This window comes from Agrilus planipennis, unplaced genomic scaffold (assembly GCF_000699045.2).
Source record: "Agrilus planipennis isolate EAB-ADULT unplaced genomic scaffold, Apla_2.0 scaffold107, whole genome shotgun sequence".
Taxonomy (NCBI): domain Eukaryota; kingdom Metazoa; phylum Arthropoda; class Insecta; order Coleoptera; family Buprestidae; genus Agrilus; species Agrilus planipennis.
In genome coordinates, this window is record NW_020438869.1 from 599,797 (window position 1) to 622,009 (window position 22,213).

Here is a 22,213-nt window from a genome sequence, read left to right on the forward strand (position 1 = left end):
TAATACGCTGGAGTGAATCGTATCTGAACTACTGAACTTCTCTATTCTGAATGCACGACTCCGATTAGCTGAAAAAAGTAAGCAAAACAAAAATAACGACAAATGCGAACTAGAAACACCGGCGGCAGAGGCAGATATCGCAATCCTTCTCTATTCTATTTTAATGCTCTCGGAGCATCAAATAATGCGATGAAAAACAAAACACGAGAAATATCTTGCTGACATCGCAGCGCGCTGTGAATAAATATGATTAACTTATTCGCGGAGTCTGATGCAAATTTTGTGTTTTAATTTGACAAAAACGACGTTAAGTTTAAGAGGATAAGCAAGTGAACGGTGCATTTTTCGTGGACTGACTTCAGAAGGACAGTTATAAATGAAAGGAGAAATGTCACCGTCATTTGGTCCAAAGTTGAACATCTCAAGTTCCGCGGACTTCCGCTGTTTAATCATGTTAGTGTATAGGTGTTAACGTTAGTTCAAAATGGAAGATATGTGACTCAATGCATTTCACATTATATATGTATAGACGTTAGAGCGTAAATAAACAGTTTTTTTTTAATGCAGTTTTACATTAGTTACTATAGTAAATCAAATTTTAATGCTGCAGACCTATGGTTTTTTGCACAGTGAGCATTTGGTGTATTTTTTAGGTCACCCTGTATAATTGCTTTTTCGAAAAATGCAGACATTTAGTAATTTTTTACACTTTTGATTAAAATTAGTTCCATTAAAGAATAATTACTAAATTTTTGCAGTAGAATTTTCTTCATTTTCAACCCTTCGAAATTATTTATATAAATTTTTTTTGTTTCATAAATTTGCAATAATTTTTCTCATTTTTCATAGAGAATTTAATCCTTTCGGTCGTTTTTGAAAATATCAATTATAATTATGTGAATCCTGAGTATCACCCATATGGAGTATCAACTTCAGAGGTTATTTTTACTCCTTGAAAATGTTTTTCTGCAAAAATAAATACGTATCTCATCATTTCTGATGTAAATTAACATATTTTAACGACATGTAAATCGGAGGCAAACACCTCGGAAGGTTTCCTTGTTAGCTCTTTTTTCAATTACAGTAATTTCATTGACGATGTAGTGTTTTAAACAATGTCTTTTAAAAAATAAACTGTTCCAACCTTTCAAAACATTTTTTCAATTTTTCTGGTGCAGGTACCTTTTGATTTTTGTCAGGATGGAAGGAGTTGTAGGGATATAAAGCAGAGGATAACTCAGGGTGGTGTCGCCTTTAATAAAAAGAAGTCACTTCTCTGCTCACGGACGGTTAATTTAGAAATTCAAAAAAGGTTGTTAAAAGTATATGTTTGGAGCGCGTTGCTGTATGAATGTGAAACATGTACGGTGGGCGCGGCGGAAAAGAAAAGGTTAGAAGCGTTCGAAATATAATGTTTTGGGCGAATGATGAGGATACGGTGGATAGAGAAGGTTAGAAATGAAGAGGTTTTAGAAAGAATAGGAGAACCAAGGAGTCTACGGAAGTAAATAAGAAACGGACGAGATAGGTTAGTAGGACACCTTCTCAATCATGAAGGTCTAGTCAGAGACATATTAGAGGCAGAAATGGGAGTTAGGATGAGGAGAGGTAGACCTAGAAATAGTTAAGGATGTGGATTTGTCTACTTTTTTGGAAATGTGAAGATTACCTGAGGATAAGAAAAAGTGTAGGCGCGTGTCCAACCAATCTTAGGATTGACGACCTTATGATGATGATGTACTAATATCAACAATATCCAAATTTTACAGTAGTATTAAAAGGAAAACTTTTGGTCTAGTTTGGGTAGTTGTCTTAGCTTGTTTTGGTAGTTCACTTGATTATTTGATTATCGTGTTCTGATAAAAATAAACATGATACATTGAACTCATTCATTTGATGAAAAATTTGATATCGTTACAAAGACCTTTGCAATGTTTGTTAGGTGTATTCTTAACGAAATGGTAGTTAATTAGCATCGTGATCTTTCGAGTCCAGAATTAGACACAGTCACACCATTAACCTGCACCCTTATACCAGATTTCGGCGGCGTATCGTCGCATTATCTCATTCCTTTTTGATGTGTCTGTCGTCTGCCGCTGGACGGATTTAGTTTGAGACAAAGCGTGCATTGTGCGAACATATCTTCGTCTGATCGTCGGGGTGAAGAGAGAGACAGCGAGAGAGCTCGTTCATTAGCGTCGAAGACACTTGCACAAAGCATTCTTTGCCAAAAAAACTTCGATCGGTATGTCGTGTATGTATTACAGTGCCCGGCACTGATGCCGCTATAAATACGATCGGTCGCTGATACACGGATGACTACGTATCTCCCTGATCAAGATAGATTAATGTCAGATGAACGAATCGAAATAGCTCTTTTCTTTACTATGCGATATGCACGTACATATATATAAGAAAGATTAAAGGGTGCATCAGCGCTCTTGATTTCGGACGGCGGTCGTTAATTTAGATGCAGTGTAACGGCTCCGGAACGAAAGAACCAAATTAGCCGTTGATGGTGACGTATGACTTGACGAGGATCAATTTCAGAATTGCAATTTTAGCCTGTGTAGAGAATCAGGTCCCAAATTAATTCGCTCGAAACGATGGGAGGGGAAGTACCCAATATTCATTTACAAAATCATAACATACTGTTAAGAGTACATAATCGAATAATAATAATCAAATTGTTGGACCACCTCAATTTTCGTAACCCATTAATTTCATAAAAACCGCAAAGACAGATTTCCAAAAACCCATAAAGATGCAGCATATGTAAGAAAAACCACAAATAAGTAAGCAGGAACCACGACATTAGTATGGGGAATTGGAGAAAGGAATTTTGAAGAAGATAGGGAAAAGAGAATGGTGATGTTTCGTATTCTTGTGAACGTATTTTTATGTATGGAGTTGACATCAGGGCATGACAAACTAGAGAAAAATTCCAAAACCTCCAGACTAAATACGTAAAGTGGACCTTCGGTCGAGACAGATTCACTCCAAAGTACATGGAAGAGACAAGTCAGGAGCAATATGTATAGAAGCGTGATGTAGAATGCTAAGATACCAAGAAAAAATAAAAAAATGACTCAAAAAACCAAATCCTATAAGAATTTAGAAAAGAAATGGAGAAAGGCATCTAGGAAAATACAAATTGATGAAAAGAAATGAGGAAACTGATAACTGAAGGAGGAAACACAGAGGTACCTACTGGCTAAACGAAGAAGAAAAAGCACGTAGAGTACCTATGTAAATGGGAAGAAGAATCCTAATAACAAAAGAGAATTTTACAATTAGGACAGAATTAAGCGAAGTGATTGGATATCCCATTAAAAGGTTGGATGCACCGTCCAAAAATCGGTACGAACATACATATATAAATAAATAATAAGTCTTAAAACTATATATACATTGGCTGCTAATTTTGGATCACTGCTCATCCACCTAATAAATTAATAAAGATATGTGATTAAAACAAAACTTTTATTAATGTTGATGCGTTTTGTCCCTTTGTTATCGAAGTCCCTAGAAATAATATCGTAAGTTTTGCCGCCCCTTGAAGTCAGCTTCCAATTTCCAAGACGGTCCATACATCGTAAGCTGCTTCTGTGAGTGAAAGAGCAGCCAGCAGGATAGAACTTGACCTGGATTAGCCGAGTGGCTCTTCAAGGAGGGAAAGAACTAACTGTGCCTGACTTGGCTAGTATCCATTATATACGAGTATTTTGCTGAAGTTGAAGTCTCCCCGGCAAAGAAAATAAGTCCCATAACTCACTAAAGTGTTTTTAAAGGAATACAAAAATAAACAGAAATACCGATGTTGGAAATTTCGACGAGATATCCATGAAAGAACTTTTAGATGAGTTTACAAAAGGGCTTAGAGACGGGATTTTGTTATTTATCTTGAATTGTATGGCATCCTCTTGTTATAAAATTTCTAAGCCTTGTATTTCTATTCTTCTTTTTTGGATGACGGATTGTAATTTATCAAAGTTTATTTTCCCGAACTCCCAAAACTTGTTCAAGTGAAATTCAGCTCCTTCAGTTTTCTAATTTTCTTAATACCTTTTGTCTAACATATACTTTTGAAAGCTTTTTCAGGTTACTTAATGAAATATTGGAATTAAGGAAGTTAAAAAGATTAATCCGTAACTCTGAACTGATACTTATAGATTGTCTTTGCAGTTAAGAAGTTATTTTATTAATTTTAATTGATACATCTTAACCCAAAAATGTCGTCGATCAAATTCATCCTTATAGGGTCGTCAGTCTTACGACAAGTTTAAACAGGCACCTCCACTCTTTGCTGCCTTAGGCTAAAACTAGAATATCCCACATGACTATTTGTGAACAGTCATCTAATCTAGGCCTACATGTGTCCCTTTTAACTTCTGTTTCTTGTTCTAGTGTCTCCTTAACTAGCCCTTCATGTTTGAGACTTTCGTATCATCTTGTGTTCTTCTCCTCATTCTTATGTCATTTCATTATTAACCTTCTCTATCCACTGTATCCTCATCATAATTCTGTGAGAATGTTGTCTTCTGGACTAGTATTGAAAGTAGAGGGGGGAAATTTTTTTTCATCTTTTTCTGGCTGTTCATTTTCATCCAATTTCTTGAAATCAAGATGATTCATTACCACGGCAAATAGCTTTTGAGATAATGAAGAGAGATGAGAGAGTGAGATCATCATCATCATCATCATCATCATCATCATAAAGTCGTCAGTCCTAGGACTGGTTGGACACGCACCTCCACTGTTTCCTATACTGAGCCAGTTTTCGCATTTCCCTAACTGCTACATACTTAATTATTTGTGAACAGTATTCTAATCCAGGTCTACCTACTTCTCTTAACTCCTGTTTCTTCTTCTGATATGTCTCTAACTAACCGTTCATGTCTTAGAAGGTGTTTTGTCAACCTATTTCGTACTGAGTTCCATAGAGTCCTCTGTTCTCCTATTCTTTCTAGTACCTCATCATTCGCCTGACACAACACATTTCGAACGCTTCTAACCTTTTCTTTTCCGCTGCGCCCACTGTCCACGTTTCCAACCATAGCATCTTTCGTTCTTGTACTCATTCTTATGTTATTTCATTATTAACCTTCTCTATCCTCTGCTTCCTTATCATAATCCTGTGAGAAAGTTGCCTTGTAAATTAGTATTGAAAGTAGACATTTTTCTTCATTTTTTTCTCGTTGCTCTTTTTCTTCCAATTTCTTGAAACTTTGCTAATCAATATGATTCATCACCATGGCAAATAGCTTTTGAGATTAATGAACATTTAGTCTTTCGGTTAATTGTGAAATTCTCGATTAACCGCCCAGTCTTATACTCTCTACCCCCTAGAATAAACGTACATCCTGAAATGTAGAAATAATTTCTTCGAATATTGCATAGAACATTGATGACTGTTCTTTTAATTCATTGTAGTGTTCAGAGATTGTATAGACAAAAAGTCCTTCGTGAACGTTTCCAATCTGATTAAAAAAGTTTTCATCATTGGTAAAGTTGAAACACTTAAGCCGGAAATAATTGAGAAATTCGCGTGAAATTGCCGGTGCTCCGTTTCCTCTTTGTTCAAAGCGAAACAAATCCCGAGATTAAATGAACCGCGGAGGATTTCGCTATTCGGGTTGACTTTCCACCCCTTTCTATCTTTCCTGGGTGGTGGATAGTGAACGGGACACTTATTACTCACTCGCTCACTCTCACTAACACACAGTATCATTTCGAGACGTTTGTTGAACGGATATTCTGTCTTAGTCACGTAATTTGTCGACAACGTTTAAGGAAACCCCCGGTGAAGGAATTATAAAGAGAACTCGTGTATTTGACAGAGAAACGAATTTCTCTGAAGAGATACGATCTTAAATTAATAACGCAGAATAGATTGTCAATATCTATAATTGGTATCAAATCCTGTCGAGCACATCTGACGCTGATTCCCCTGGAGATCCTATTTAATAAGTAGCTTCTAAGGGTGTATCGTTATAACAAAGCATCAAAGAAACAACTTCTTTTTCTAATTAGATATGAAACGTCGTAGATCACTGAACATTGTTCTTATGATGTTATCACTTTTTCGTAATTTGTGAGTCATATCAAAAAGGACCCACCACAATTGTTATGGAAAATCGGCTCCGGTCAAATTAGCTGTAATTTATGACTTTCTGATCAAAAGTTTTCATAGGCATGAATCCAAAAGTTTCTGAGTTACGGATTAAAGTAATCGATGAATAAGTGATATGATACTCAATCCAATATCTCTTCAGGTACAGGAAGATTTGTAGAAATGTTCAATAAAAAAGTTACTGGATCTAATGAGGAGTACGCAATGGTCAAGCGGGGTGCATGACAAAATCTTACCAAACCTCTCTAAGGGGTCGCCTCGCGTAGTTGAATGTCGTTCCTTAACTGTTTCCTTGATAATTTCGAGATCGAGTGCATAGGAGAGGTACAGAAGCACAAGTGTGTGTAGATACTACCCATTCTCTCCCTTTGGATAAGCTTTTACATATTCCCCTTTATTAGACCGTGGATCATGTTTTAAAATCTATACCTTCAGTTTTTGTAATCTTCTAACTGACATCTTCATGTTAATCTTAAATACTTCGTTGGTCTTCCAAATTGTACATTTTTATCAATAAATAGGAACAAATATTATTGACACATCAGCTTTTTAATTATTCCAGATTATGATGTGTTGTTCATTGTAAGGAAGTAACTCTTCTTCTTCGTTATTTCTCATGCTTACATCTCATCGAGTTCATTTGGATTTAAATGTGAAATTCCTTCATTAGGGTGCACCCGCTACAAATGTTGCGGGATTGTGGCTCTCATTATTTCTGAAATGTATCGTTTCAAGACAGCATAAAGATTTCAGCATACTGTTAGCTGCCTTTTATATCTGCACGGATCAAAAGGAAGAATTCCGCGCGCTAATGATGTTTACTAACGAAGCATTTTAACTGTCGGTTCTGCTTTATTCAAGACGAACACTCTTCCTTCCTTTTGTATATACGTATGCACGTAAGTACCAGTAGAGTGTTCTATTCAAGCAGTTGTAGAAGTAGTGAGTGAACAACTGAAAATTAAAAAAAAATTAAGGATAGTGTGAGAACGACTCACTTTGAGGTGGCCTTTATATGTGTTAACGTAAACGGAAAACAATTCCAAAAGTACTGTTTACATAGGTCAAAATATATCTAAATAAAGGTGTCGAAATTTTACGGATGACGTGAACGATCACCAGTGCTCATTCGGACCCTTGCGTTCATCATCTTCATAAAGTCGTCAGTCCTAAGACTGGTTGGACACGCACCTCCTCTCTTCTATCTGAGTCAATCTTCCTTAAAATTGGAATATCGTACATATTTAACTATTTGTGAACAGTAATTTTACTTTACCTTTACTTCTCTTAACTCTATTTTCTGCTTCTGGTATGTCTCTAAATAGTCGTTCATGCTTGAGAAGGTGTTTTACCAACCTATTTCTTGTTGACTTCCGTGGAGTCCTCTGTTCTCCTACTCTTTGTAATACCCCATCATTTCTAACCTTCTCTATCCACGGTATCTTCATCATTCGCCTGTAATAACACATTTCGAACGCTTCTAACCTTTTCTTTTCTGCTACGCCCACGGGTCATGTTTTGCACTCGTACAGCGCTCCGGTTCAGACATACACCTTGCGTAACTATTCTTTATTAGTCATAATCCTTGGGTACAGACAGTTAACCATGATATTCTAACTGCAAGTTCTTCAGACAAACGTCGCTTATCGCCACTGTCTGTATCTGTCGTTCCAACTCTCGTCATTTAGGGTTGTTTTCAGGAAGATAAGACAATGATCTTCTAGGAATTTTGGCTTAACAAAGTTTGTACCAGTTATACATCAGTGGGCTGGAAATTTCACTTTTTGTAAAACCTTACAGATTTTGCAACTGTGCACTCCAGGAAGAGACGCACAGATCTTGAAGGTACTGCTGCTACTCCACGGTTCCCGTGCTAGATATCACGTCTATTTACTTCCCTTAGTGATTTATTTGAAATTTAGATCTTAATTTAAATTCTATCTTATTCAACTAAATAACATTTTAAACTAATTGAATTTTTTGTACATTTATCTTAAAAAGTGTTCCTTGAAACAAAGAAAAAAAAAATGAATGCTAATTTATGTAAACAGTTTAATTAAAAATTGTTCTCCCTTTTTCTTTTACGGCAACTGCAAAGTTACCATTAAGTCGCTTGGTAATAAAAGTTGAACCATTTTATTAATTGATTGGTGCGAGCATTGGAACGATTGTAATTAATCAAAGTTTACATTTCTTACGAAACTCTTTGTTCTTATAAACTTCTTTGAAATTGTTTCATTCCCCCAATTGCTAACTTTAATTTTGTTGGAGGCTACTGTATTTTCGAAGTTAATTAGAAATTAAAAACGTTTACTTAACGGATCAATTAGTTTCTACGATGTATTTTTTGTCAGCATTGCTTACATGTCATGTAGCAAGTGGTTGTCTCACTCTCTGATCCACTGTAGCTATCCAAGTGTGATTTTAGGCAGTCACTATACTCATTCCATCATTTTTAGCTTTCCCGTACTGTTATTTATTCATATAACCGTTACTTGTGGTGCTAGGGGCACCTCCATGGGTGAGAGTTTGAGGTATACGCTCGGTTGTTGAATCCACTGCTATCAGTTACTTCTAGGAGGTGAGCAAAACCCTCTAGCATCGATCTAACCTCTACTAGGCAAGGAGGAAAATTTCCAAGTTTGACCCTCGGATTTTCCTGCAGTAACGGTCTTCGCAACTGGTCGGATTTTGAGTGAGTAATCCCCCCAATCTAGTTAGTTTTCTTGGATTCCGAGGTAATGGTAAGGCATTTCGAGTTCATGGATTCGCCATCTTCTCCTGATCCTTGAATCTTACATTGGCCGGGCTGGTCGGTCACCTTTGTTGATTGTAACGAGTGAGGTAACATTTGTAAATATCTTCAATCACTGTCACTACGAGTCCAACCGCAGACAGCTGTGCAAGCAGGAAAACTTCCTAGCTGGAGCCCCAGGTCTTCCCGCAATAACAGTCTTCACAACTGGTTGCATTTTGAGTGACGACTCCCCCAATCCAGTCAATTTTCCTGGACTCTGGGGCAATTGTACGTCATTTCGAGTTTATGGACTCGCCATCTTCTCGTAATCCTTGACTCTCATATCGGCCTGGCTACACCAGTTACCTTTGGTGATTGTAATGGGCAAGGTCACATTTTCAACCACTACCACTACGAGCCCAACCGCAGACAGCTGGGTAAGCAGGAAGATGGGCCCTCAGGTCTTCCTGCAGTACTAATATTCACCGCTGATCGATTTTAAGGAAGGAATCCTCTATCCGGTCAATTTACTTGGACTTCGACAATGGTAAACGATTTCGGATAAATGGATTCGTCATCTTCTCCTGATCCTTAGCTCTCTTATCGGCTGGGCTATCTCGGTCCCCTTTAAAGAGTGTAACGGGTGAGGTCACTTTCACAATCATCTTTAGCCGCTGCCACTACGAGTCTAACCTTAGATGGCTAGCAAGCAGGAAAATTTTCCACCTGGGCCCCCAAGTCTTCCTGTAATACCAGTCCTCACCATTGGTCGGATGTTGAAGGACGAATCCCCTACTACCCAGTCAATTTACTTACACTCCGGCAGTGGTAAACAAGTTCAGGTTCACTTTCTCCTAATCTTGGACTCTCACATGGGCCGGGCTATCCCGGTTACCTTTGATAAGTGTTATGGGCGAGGTCACTTTCGCAAATATCATTTCCAAATTTAGTAACTTCAATTTTAGGGGTAAATGTGATATGCCTGCAGCGATCACCTCGTGCTAGGGTTTAACACTAAATAGGTTGTCCAATATCTCAAGGTCAACATCTGGCCATTCGGCTAACACGTGTAGAGGTATCCTAGGGATACTAATGCTTAGGTACTGTATCGACCCTGACACCTATCCAGACTCCTACACGACCAATCCGAAAATATAGCTTACACCAAGTTACTGTTTTGGTATTTGATCTTTATTAAAAAAAGAGTGCTGTTCCTGGTTAATCGATTTTAAAACGTCTCCAATAAGAATACATTCCTTTTGGAAACGGATACCATTGGTTATATGACCATGAGTGGTATCAAATGAAAAGTGCCTGTGTCCACATCAATATATGTATGGGGATTCTTTCAGTAAAATCCTTAATCGGGACTCAATTAAAAAAAAAATACTTGAATATTATTCGTTCTCTTAAACAAGTCTCATGTTTCAGAAGCATTAGGATCCGTCTATAATCAGGTGTAGTTTTTATTGTACTCATCCCCTATCGTTCTGTACCATAAAATGGTAGTTCGGACTAATCGTACGTATAAAACTGACGAATAACTCACCAATTCGTTATTTTACTGTCAGAAACCGTTAAGTTCGTTCTGTTAATGGTTATAACTTTCTCCGAAGGAAATCACTTTCGTTTTCTCATCGTATCGAGATCGTTGCCCGAATTAAGGAATAAAGTTGTTTGGGAAGTTTTATGTTGCCGTTATCGTTCCTTGTCTCTATTCTCTTGCTTAAGTTTTCATTAGCTGGGAGCTATTAATAAGAACATAATTGAACGGTTATTTCCCTTGTTTTTACGAAGTAGCGAACGACAGTAAAACTTTATATTATACGTATAACTAGTATACTCCGGTAAACTTTTTTGATACTTTTTCGTTTACTGCTGTTGACTAATTCAAATCCTTTTCTGTAATCAACGTTAACGAAAAAGTGTTAGAAACACGTCATAAAATTGCCTCATTCCGAGAAATATTTAGAAGCTAAAGGATCAAATAGGAGACGGAATTTCAGAATATTATGTGTTCAAGAGAAAGCGTATTAACTATTCCTTCTAAATTTGTTTTTGAAACAATAACAATAAAATTTCACCATAACTGAACTGTTGTAGGAGGAAGGTATGTACCGGGGTATTAACCTGCATCGCAATTCTTCCACGATCAGTTTCTGTATCAGTAGGAGGTGGACCAATTTTACGATTTGAAACAAATCATTTCGATGCAAATTGTTTAACGTCAGTCCACCGGACGAATTTTAAGTAGCCAATAAAAGACTAATCGCTAAAAGGCAATTGTTTTCTGAATGAAAATGCAAATGTATCAAATGCCAACTGTCATAAAACGGAGTGTTGCCCATAAAAAAATAATGGAAATCTTATTTATTCATTGGGAACGCCTAGAGTCTACTTTGTAAAACACCCACCAACAAAAACCTAGCCGTCCATATTCCTTATATGCATGAAAACGTATGTCGAACCAAGAATTACTATTAGTACCATCGGAAATTTGAATGGCGGCAAGCCGCCATTTCGGCGACACGGCTGCCAACGGTTAATTCAGAAAGTAACTGTCAAGTTTGAATTTCATTTAGAGTAATCACTGCTGTATCGTCATTACTTTATTCGCGTGATAACGTGAAACCAATTACCAGCAGATATGTAATTAGTAATTAGCAAAAACAGCGTCACTAATCGTAAGTTGTGATCGATGGTAAAATAGTAAGCGTCCGATTTGACACTTGATGCTTTGAAATTGATGCTTTTTTAGGCCCTTCGCTTCGGATTAAGTTATTATTTTTATCTCTAGCCTCTATGGTTATCAGGTGTAAGCAACAGAAAAAATACTAACGTAATGTTCATTTGTTCTAGGTCAGTATCGTTCACCCCGAATAACAGAGCACCCCTCAGACATTATAGTGGCGAAAAACGAACCAGTTACCCTTAATTGTAAAGCAGAGGGTAAGCCGGAGCCAAGTATAGAATGGTACAAAGACGGTGAGCCGGTACGGACTTCCCCTGTGGAAAACAAATCGCACCGTGTGCTTTTACCTTCCGGTTCTCTTTTCTTTCTGAGAACTGTGAGCAGTAAAAAAGAACAAGATGGTGGTGTTTATTGGTGTGTGGCCAAGAACGTTGCGGGACAAGTGGTCAGTAGGAATGCGACATTACAAGTTGCTGGTGAGTAAAAAAACTGTTTTTAATTAAATTTTCTGTTCGGCAATTTTTTCTCAAAAGCGAATTTCGAATTCATAATATGTAATGAATTATTGATTTACCCTCAAAAAACGGGTTCCATTTTCAGGGAAACAGTATTTACTTTAGAAAGTTAAATAAAAGCGATTGAGTTGCTTTCAAATATAGGTAGATACTTCGGTTTTTTAATTAAATAGGGCCTTAACTTTGGAAAGTCTGCTTTTCATTTTTTATCTTATTAGATAACTCTTTGGTAGATGGATAAATATACATGGGAAAAGATTAGTATACTAAGATTTGCAGATGAAATAAAATGGAAGAAGAATGATAAAACAATACTGTATGAAAATAAATAAAAGTAAAGCAAAAGTACTGGTATGCAAGGGAAGAAAAAGTTAGGAAAGAGCGAATATAAGGTTAGAAGACAAAACATTATAAGAAGTGACTGTTTTACGTATCTAGGAAGTCAGATAAGTCAGAACGGAAGGAGTAGTAGGGATATGAAGCAGAGGATACCGCAGGATCGGGTCGCTTTCAATAGAAAGAAATCACTTCTATGTTCACGAACAGTTAATTTAGAAATTCGAAAAAAATTGTTAAAGGTGTTTGTTTGGAGCGCGGCGCTATACGGGTGCGAAATATGGACAGTGGGCGCGGCGGAAAAGAAAAGATTGGAAGCATTCGAAATGTGCTGTTACCGGCGAATGATAAGGATACCGAGGATAGAGGAGATTAGAAATGAAGAGGTATTAGAACGAATAGGAGAACAGAGGACTCTATGGAATTCATAAAAAATATATATATTAAAAGCCGAAATGGGAGTTAAGAGGGGTAGAGGTAGACCTAGATTAGATTACTATTCGTAAATAGTTAAGGATGTGGGGTGTTCTAGTTTTAGGAAAATGCGAAGATTAGCTCACGGTAGGAAAGAGTAGAGGTGCGTGTCCAACCATTCTTAGGACTGACGACCTTATGGTGATGAGATAACTCTTCTGATTTTCCAGTTCCATATTTATTTTGTTTTCTTATTTTACATTCGCTTGTAGTATGAGGAATCCTTTTGAAACTTGAGCAAATATTAAAAATACAATGCAAATGTGTGAGGATACTATATTTATCTTGATTTAATAAGTACTTAAGGCTTTAAAAACCAATTGAATGCATTTACATTTTAACCGTCGTTCGTTCGTTCTCATGAGATCTCATGAGAATTATATTAAGCCAAATTGCAAAAGTAAACAGAACGTGACAGCACAAGAAGAAAAAGACGAATGCAATTCTCAAATTCGACACTGTCCATTTCAAGTACGTAAATAGAATGTGTATGTAGCTGCTCAAATATGCATTTAAGGTGGTACCACAATACACTGACTTAATATGGTATTCATAATTAACAGTATTGATCTAAACTATCGATTTACTTACCGAGCTGTACAACGTAAACGTGGTCTAATTAAAACCAAAATCAGTTAAGATTCAAAACCTTACAGTGACGATTTCAAGTTTATTGACTTTGAAATAATTATATTGTTTCAGAAATACAATTGAGTAGATAGATTTACAATACTAATCTTATCCAATAATTCTACAAATACCTACATTTATTTAAAAACCAGACAACTGCTGGAATTCTCAGTTGTCCAAAAAAATTGAATTAATTGTGCCTAGGTATTATTATCGTTATAATTTGTATCATATTGGCAGATCGGGAGAAAACAAGCATCCGTAATTAAAATAAAATTATGTAATGTATCTATGATGATGTGAAACTGCCGGAGCCAAATAATTTCAAGCAGTTGAGAATTATTTTCGCGCGAACTTTCTCCTTTACTAAGTAATAATCAAATAGTGATGGTAATGCGATGCGAGTTTTAAACAAAAGACTTGCAGACGTCCTCAACTATTCGAAGGCGATCATTCGAGCATTTATATTAAAGAAATATTGCTATGTCATAGTGACAATGAAATGTCTTTTTAGGAATTTCCATCAATTCAACTGACAATGTATAACAAAAAAAACTCACTTTAGAAAATCTGACAAAGGAGCTCATATCGTAACGTTACTAGACGCAACGCATCGACATTATTCAATCATCGAATATTTATCCTTGATGTATTTATTTATGCTATCGAAAATGTATGAAAACTAGGAATTGTATCGGACTAGAAACACGTAAACACAGATAACTTTGATTCTCAATTTTCTAACGTTTACTAAATAACAGGAAGCAATAGTTTTATACATTTCCTAGTACAACATCGGAATTTCATACAATTCCTAGGAATGTATCAAAAAAATCTTTGAAAGAATATTTTATAGACTTCGTAAATAGCCTCGGAATTGTATACATTTCCTAGATTTCATACATTTCCTAGGAATTGTATACAATGACCGATTTCATACATTTCCGGTAACATTTACACTTACTTGTAATCCAACAATCTTCGAACCTGATAAATAATAGTAATTTTCCTGAAAGAAGGAAACGGTTTAAATTGTAACCGAAAAAAATTAAGTACATGGCCCTCTTCTCGTTTTAACATTAGCATATTTTTTTACAGCTGTTGAAAGATGTTTAACTGGCGGCAGCGAAACACAAAACAAAATTTCCCTTACGTCCTGCATCACCCTATAATTTAATCCTTTAAAGAACCGAAATTGTAATGGTCCGCCGTAGGTTGAGCATAATGTATGTAAAATATAATAATTAGTATTAGGATCGCGTGGAACATTGTGAATGTAAAATAGGGATGTTTAGCAGCTATTTTTAGCACATTACGGCGGACTATAGAAGGTCCGGCGCGGCGGGAAAAACAAACAGTACCACTATAAATACAAGGCCACAAAGATTTCGCTTTCAGCACGCCCTAAAGCGTTTAACTTAATTACATGTTACGGCGCCCATACACGAAATAAAACTGTGGATCTTTTAACGGGATTATAAAAAACGAAAGCCGCTCGTTCCACGAATAAAACCGTCACCAGCGCGCTTTTTTATTGTTGGTAGGTAGAACACGGAATAGACGGGCTTTTAACAAAATTATGGAGAGCTATTATGTGAATTACACGAATAAATCTGTCGCTACGTTTTTCTTAGCAGTTGTCCTAAAAAAATGAATGAATATAAATAACATGAACTTTCCGGGTCACCAGCTATAGGGAAGAAAGCATTCTAGAAATGACATCAACCTGCTGAAAATGTTTGTTTGAAGTCGTAAAACAAATACTAAAAAACATGCCAGAAAAAAAATTAGGTGTGTTGGTTCTTTAGATGTTTTTACAGCAGAAGTTCATCAGAAAAATTGTAAGCAATACGTAGGAGGAACCACCAGATGTGGATATTAGTTCTCATCTGCACGTTAAGTTCAATAAATGTTACAGCCTGAGCTAGTCTTCGCATTTCCCTAAAACTAGAACAACCCACATTCCTAATTATTTTCTAACAGTAATCAAATCTAGGTCTACCTTTACTCCTCCTAACTCCTGTTTCTGCTTCTAATATGTCTCATCCTTCATGTCTGACAAGGTGTCCTACCAACGTATCTCGCTGATTTCTTATTGACTTACATATATTCTTCTGTTCTCCAAGTTTTTCTAATACCTCTTCATTTTCAACCTTCTCTATCCACGGTTTCCTCACCGTTCGTTACCTCATTTGGAACGCTTCTAATTCTTTCTTCTTTGGAATTTCTAAATTAACCGTTCGCGAGAATAGAAGTGGCTTCTTTTTATTGAAGGCGACCCTGCGCTGTCCTCTGCTTTATAGGCTACTCCTTCCTTCTTGAGTTATCTGACTTCCTAGATACCTAAGTTAGCCACTTTTTCGTCTCCTATCTTTATATTCGCTCTTTCCCTACTTTTTCTTCCCTTGCATACCAGAATTTTTGTTTTACTTTTGTTTATTTTCATATAATACTCTTTTGTGAATACCGCTTCCATTTTATTTAAAGCTACCTCTAACTCCCCCTTGCTAGATGCTAATACAGCTATATCATCTGCAAATCTAAGCATACTAATCTTTTACCCTTGTATATCTATTCCTACAGTTGTACTGTCTTTAATGATGTTGATCGCGTCTTCGATGTATAGATTAAAAAGTAGCGCTGACAGTATGCATCCCTGTCTGGCTCCCTTCCATATATTTACTTTTCTACGTTGCAGCCCCAGCTCTTTAACTGCCTGTTGCTGTTTATACAGTTATTATAGTCTATATATTTAACATGTTGCCCCATTTAACATTGTCAAAAGCAGTGGCGTACAAGCTATACCATCTACTGATATTTACGGCCAACTGCGGTGTTTTATATGTTTGACAAAACTCTTATTGTGGTGTGCTGTTGAGAACTAATACATGTATAGGTTAATCCGAAATCACGATTCAAATATGTATAGTACTCTCGATAAATTACTAACCAAAAACCTAACTTGTTCATTTTGTTTGAACCACTTTAAAGATCAAAATTTTGGGAGTCCAAATTTGAAAATGGGTGTTCAAAAGGACCCGAAAGTATGAAAACATATTTCCTTCAGCTTCCTTGAAACATATTGCATGAAAGAAAGTAGTACTTAATAAATTTTGGAAATCACTGTACCAAACTCTCGAACTGATGAACTCGCACTTTTTTTTTGTATGAACCCGTTACCTGACAGTAAAAAACGACGATATTCTCATAGGTATTAATAAGTGGTTGAAAGAGAGCAGTCAGCGCATTCAAAAATAAACATTCTATTTTTGATCAACAGTGTGTACTGTCGGCTTTGCGCTTAATTAAAGACAGGTGAATAATATGTGCTACAAGGTATAATTTCTCGACAAGGAAACAGTTATTGCACCGACAAGACGTACAGCTAACAACTGTTACCTACCACCGCCGTGATGTTACAACTTGTAAATCTCCTCGGGAGCGATAATCAACCGTTTGAACACCGTTTACAATAATAGGACTATTAAATAAGAACACTTTATGAATGTTAATAATAAACTGGGATTCAGGATTGAAATTATGGGCTCTTTATTTAGAGCAATCAATAAATTGATATAAAACAGTAAAATTATTGAAAGACTAGATGAACCTGCCCAAACTGGGATGGATGTGTAACATTTACATGTTTATGTCAATAGTAAAAATTCTTATCATCATAAGGCAATGTAACACGTTAGCATATGTCAACCAAGGTAACCTAACCTGTATCCTTTTTTGCATAGCAGTTATAGGTGCTTACTTGTCGGTTTATTCCAGTAAGTCGTATTATCAGAGGAGACAGCTTCATCGATTTCTATTACAGACATACTTATGCATTAGAGTTGCTGTTATACATCACCAAACGTCTGAACTGTAAGTTTAATGCGAGTATCAAAAGTTTAAGTTCATGTTCATTATAATACACTTGTTTTAAGAAATCCTACAAACGGCGCGGCAAACGCCATCTGTAGTGCAATGCAACATTTACTGAAATTAAGTATGTTTAACAAGGCCAATTTACGTAGATTGATATCTGCTTGCTGAATTGAATCCATAGCGCCGACATAACTCACCATACGTGATAGGCACGTTACCAAAATCGAATAATGAAATTCAGGGTGGTCAGTCAGTCAACAGGCAGTGGTCAGTGTTGAGACTGTTTACGACACGCTGGTGAGATCCAGCATGATTGAAATTGCGATCCACCTCCGGCAGTTTCGACAGAGTAGTGACCACCTTGAACTTCTTTGCTCGATTTTGTTAGGTGCCTACCACGTATAACGAGCTGCGCTTGATTCAGTTCACCAAGTGGTTATCTATCTGTAGCTGGTACTGTTATAATTGTCATCATCCGCAATAACACTATCGCATTTACTTTCTTCTTTCAACTTACTAACTAGAGTGGAGCGGTTGCTGACAGAACGCCTACTTTTACTCACTACAGACGTTGTAAGGAATATCGTCAACATAGAAAAGAGATGTCAGGTAGGAATTGCAGCGGACACTAATAAAGAAAGAGATACAGGCAAGCAGAATTTGACGTTTCGCCAACATCGGATTTTTAACATTTTCAGCAATTTAGGAAAACAACGACGCTTGTTTAAAGATATAATTTCAACGAGGCAGTTACCGCTGCACCGCTTACTATACTCGGTTATCTCTTTTTACTTTGTCTGTACTACTCACGAAGCATGTCCTAACTTAACGAGGGCGTGTTCAAAACGCAGCAAATGACTACAGTCCGAATGTGGAAATAAGAAAGAAGATACGTCCATTCTCGCAGATAATTTATAGCACACTTTGCCAATTTTGATCGTCCTAATTATATCGTGTGTTAATGGACCTTGTTGAACATATTGCATTCCACTATATGCAGGATTGTACTACAGATGGCGTTCACCGCGCCGTTTGTAGAATTCATAAAACGTTGTGTCAAGGCGGCAGATAGAGTCGGTCTGTGCTCAAACGAAGGTATCCTACGACGCGCTCATGAAATCCAAGAAAATCGAAATCGCAATCCGTTTTTGGCATTTTCCACTGAATACTTTGTATGTTTAAATGAGTTAATGACTTTAATAGTGCCTGAAGACAATCTATTGTTATTTAAGTATTCCTACTAGCTACATATACCTACTGTACCATAAATATACGTATGACATTAATTACCCCTTACTCAAAAAGACTTATCATCCTGTTATGTTAAACAATAGCTTTCTAATAGTACAGGAGTCACGCAGGACATTTTGCAACACTGAATATTTTACGAGAAAATTTAATAGAGGACATTAGTTAGTTTAGAAGCATATTATTAACCCCTGAGGAATAATAAAATCTTTGGAGTACATGGAAGTTTAGTCATTTGGGCATTTGACCTGACGAATTTATAGTTTTAATTAACAAATAAGTTGGTGTTATGTAAATTTAAATTATGACAATAGTTACAGATCCTTTGTTTGCTTCGCCCCTTTCAAATTTTTGAGCGTTTTTGTTTTGCCTTTTAGAACAGATTCATTATTCTTCGGCCTGACAGCGTTAGAACAGAGGAGGTGTCAAAGAATAGCTCACTCTTCTCCCTTCTTTTCATAAAATATAATTTATAATCTTGTAATCACGACGAGAAAGAGATGTTTGAAGTGAGACCACACGGAAACAATACAAATAATTAATCAAGTCCTCCTCCCGCATTTTACTTCAACTGTCTCGTATTTTAAACGAACAAAAGAAAATTTCACATTAATTTTCGTCTTCTTTTGTTAATATTTACGTGCGAAAATAGATGACGCAGTAGTGAGATAAGGACTTCATTTAAAAGTAAATCATTGCTACAATACTTTTTTTTACGTAGTTGTGTATATGTACTATACGAGGGTGGATTGATAAGTTTCCGGCCTGACCAAGAAAAACAAGGTTTTTAAAAATTTTTTTTTTTATTTCTCAACATAATCTCCTCCAAGGCTGATACATTTCTCATAGCGGTGTTCCAGTCTATTAATGCCATCTCTATAGACTGATTCGTCAAGCTCCTCAAAATAACCATTTACAGCTTCGATTACTTCTTCATTGTCCGCAAATCTCTTACCGCCAAGCCATTTTTTGAGATTAGGGAACAGAAAATAGTCACTCGGGGCTAGGTCTGGAGAGTAAGGAGGGTGCGGCATCAATTCAAACTTTAGATCGTTGATTTTAGCCGTCGCAACGATTGACGTGTGCGCTGGTGCGTTATCGTGATGAAACAAGATTTTTTTCTTCGCCAGATGAGGTCGTTTAATTTTCACCTCGTGGCTCAAACGTTGCAATAAGTCTGCGTAGTATTGACCAGTGATAGTATTACCCTTTGCAAGGTAATCAATGTATATAATACCTCTTGCATCCCAAAAAACAGTAGCCATAACCTTGTTCGCCGAAAAAATTGTTTTTGCCTTCTTTGGAGTTGGTTCCCCTGGTCCAATCCACTGTTTAGACTGTTCTTTGGTTTCAGGAGTGTAGTGGTGGACCCACGTTTCGTCAACGGTTACGAATCGACGCAAAAATTCGCTTGGATTACGCTTATACAATGACAAATTTGCGGTAGAAATGTTTTTTCGAATCAATTTTTGGTCGACTGTTAGCAAACGCGGCACCCATCTTGCACAGAGCTTTTCCATATGCAAATGTTGGTGCAAAATATGTTGCACACGTTCATATGACATCTTACAGGTCTCAGCTATCTCACGCACTTTCAATCTGCGGTCTCCCAGCACTATTTGATGAATTTTTTCGATCATATCTGGAGTTGTGACCTCAACGGGGCGTCCTGAGCGAGGCCCATCAGAGGTGCTCACACGACCCTTTTTAAACTCGGAAACCCACTGCTTAACGGTTGAATATGACGGGGAGGATGTCCCCAGTGTTGAGTCCATCTCTTTTTTAATTTCCTTCGGCGTTAACCCCTTCAAATAAAAGTATTTGATGACAGCACGATTTTCCTGCTTTTCCATTTTTACGAAAACCACAGAGGCGTCTTGTTCAGCGTGCTGTCAAACCTACACTAGCAAGGAGATCGGGCTGAAACTATAGCTACAAGCTATCCAAGGATGGTACTATAGAATGTCACCTCAAGGTAGGCCTAGTGGCGTCATCTCTTGGTTAGGCCGGAAACTTATCAATCCACCCTCGTACATATCAAAATAGAGTGTATGTGTGTGTTTGAGTTTGATTTATAATTCTGCAGTTTCTTAATGACAGCAATCTTCGGAGGTGATGAATGCTGTACCAACAGTAATTTATTTGTTCATTTTAAACTCTTTCAGCGGTTACACTAGCCTCTAATTGCTTGCACGTCAGTTTGTTTTCAATTACTACTTAATGAGTCATCAACAAAGGTGGAGATCATTTGGAAATATCTTTTTGCAGATTCAAATACAAACAGAATACCAGAGAATTTATTCTATTTATTGGAATAGACGTAAGTAGATACAGGAAGCAAAGGGAAAAATTTCAGACCATCGGGAATAGTGCACCCATAGAATACGAATGAATATTTTCCCTAAATTTCAAATCTCTAGATCCATCGATTTAGACTATACGTTGTCTGTCATTTCAGTCGGTTAGTCATAGTGAAGAATAAAGCAACAGCAAGACCAAGACTCTCCCACTGCTTATTCAGCTTAGTCTTACTCAACTATTTTTAACTTTGGTCTTGCTTCTATAACCTTGATCTTGACATTGGTATTGCTTAACTACTTTCAGCCATGGTCTTGCCGTTATAACCTTGGTCTTGCTGAGTTGCTTTCAGCCTCGGTCTTGCCGTTATAACTTTGGCCTTTCCCTTGGTCTTGCTCCGTTACTTTCAGCTTTGGTCTTGCCGTTATAACCTTGGTCTTTCCCTTGGTCTTGCTCAGTTACTTTTAGCCTTGGTCTTGCCATTATAACCGTGGTCTTGTTCAGTTACTTTCAGCCTTGGTCTTGCTGTTGTAACCTTGATCTTGCTCAGTTATATTCAGCATTGGTTTTGCCGTGATAAGCTTGGTCTTTTCCTTGGTCTTGCTGTTATAACCTTGGTCTTTATCTTGATCTTGGTCTTACGTGGTAGATCTTTTTCTTGTTTATTTAATCTAATTCTTACGTGTTTTTTAACAATTCTTCTTAACACAAATGTTTCTATTTACCGACGCAATAATTGTCTTAAATGTTGAAATTTTCTTTAATACATGCGAGCTTGCCACGACCTATTTATTTGAAAAAAATTATTTTTCGGTTACCCTTGGTCCTGGTGGCATATGCCATTATGGTTTTAGTCTTGGTCTTGTTCATTCGGTCTTGGTGTTACTAGTATAATGGCAGCCTTTGTCTTGGTCTTAAATTTTCGCAAGACCCAGGTCAAGACCGCAAGACCAAAACCAATTTTTTTACCACTAGTTAGTCACGCTACTGTTTTAAATATCTGTATAAAAAAATTATTGTTTATATGACAAAATGGCACTATACAGAATTGCAAAGTTGCCTAAAAATATTTTTTATATTATGTACCTGTAGATCATAGCTATAGAGATACGTATCTAGATGTAGATAATTCTAGTGAAGTGCCTTGTTCGGTTGAAGAATGAGTTATAAGTATGTCGGACGAAAATTTTCGTTGAAGTTCTTTTTTTTTATCCGATCATCAGCGTAAGGGTAATTAAATTTAATTTCGTCCGAAGGGACACAATCTGGGTAAC

General features: G+C 36.8%; 1 protein-coding gene across 2 annotated transcripts in view; it reads left to right on the plus strand.

Annotated features, from left to right (window-relative positions):
• Positions 1-22,213, plus strand: part of LOC108735552 (roundabout homolog 2-like) — a 135,839-nt gene that overhangs the window by 86,236 nt on the left and 27,390 nt on the right. For both annotated transcript variants that reach the window (XM_018467554.1, XM_018467555.1), the window contains exon 2: positions 11,730-12,038. In XM_018467554.1, coding sequence (XP_018323056.1) covers positions 11,730-12,038 — 309 coding nt within the window. The remainder of the gene's footprint in view (positions 1-11,729; positions 12,039-22,213) is intronic.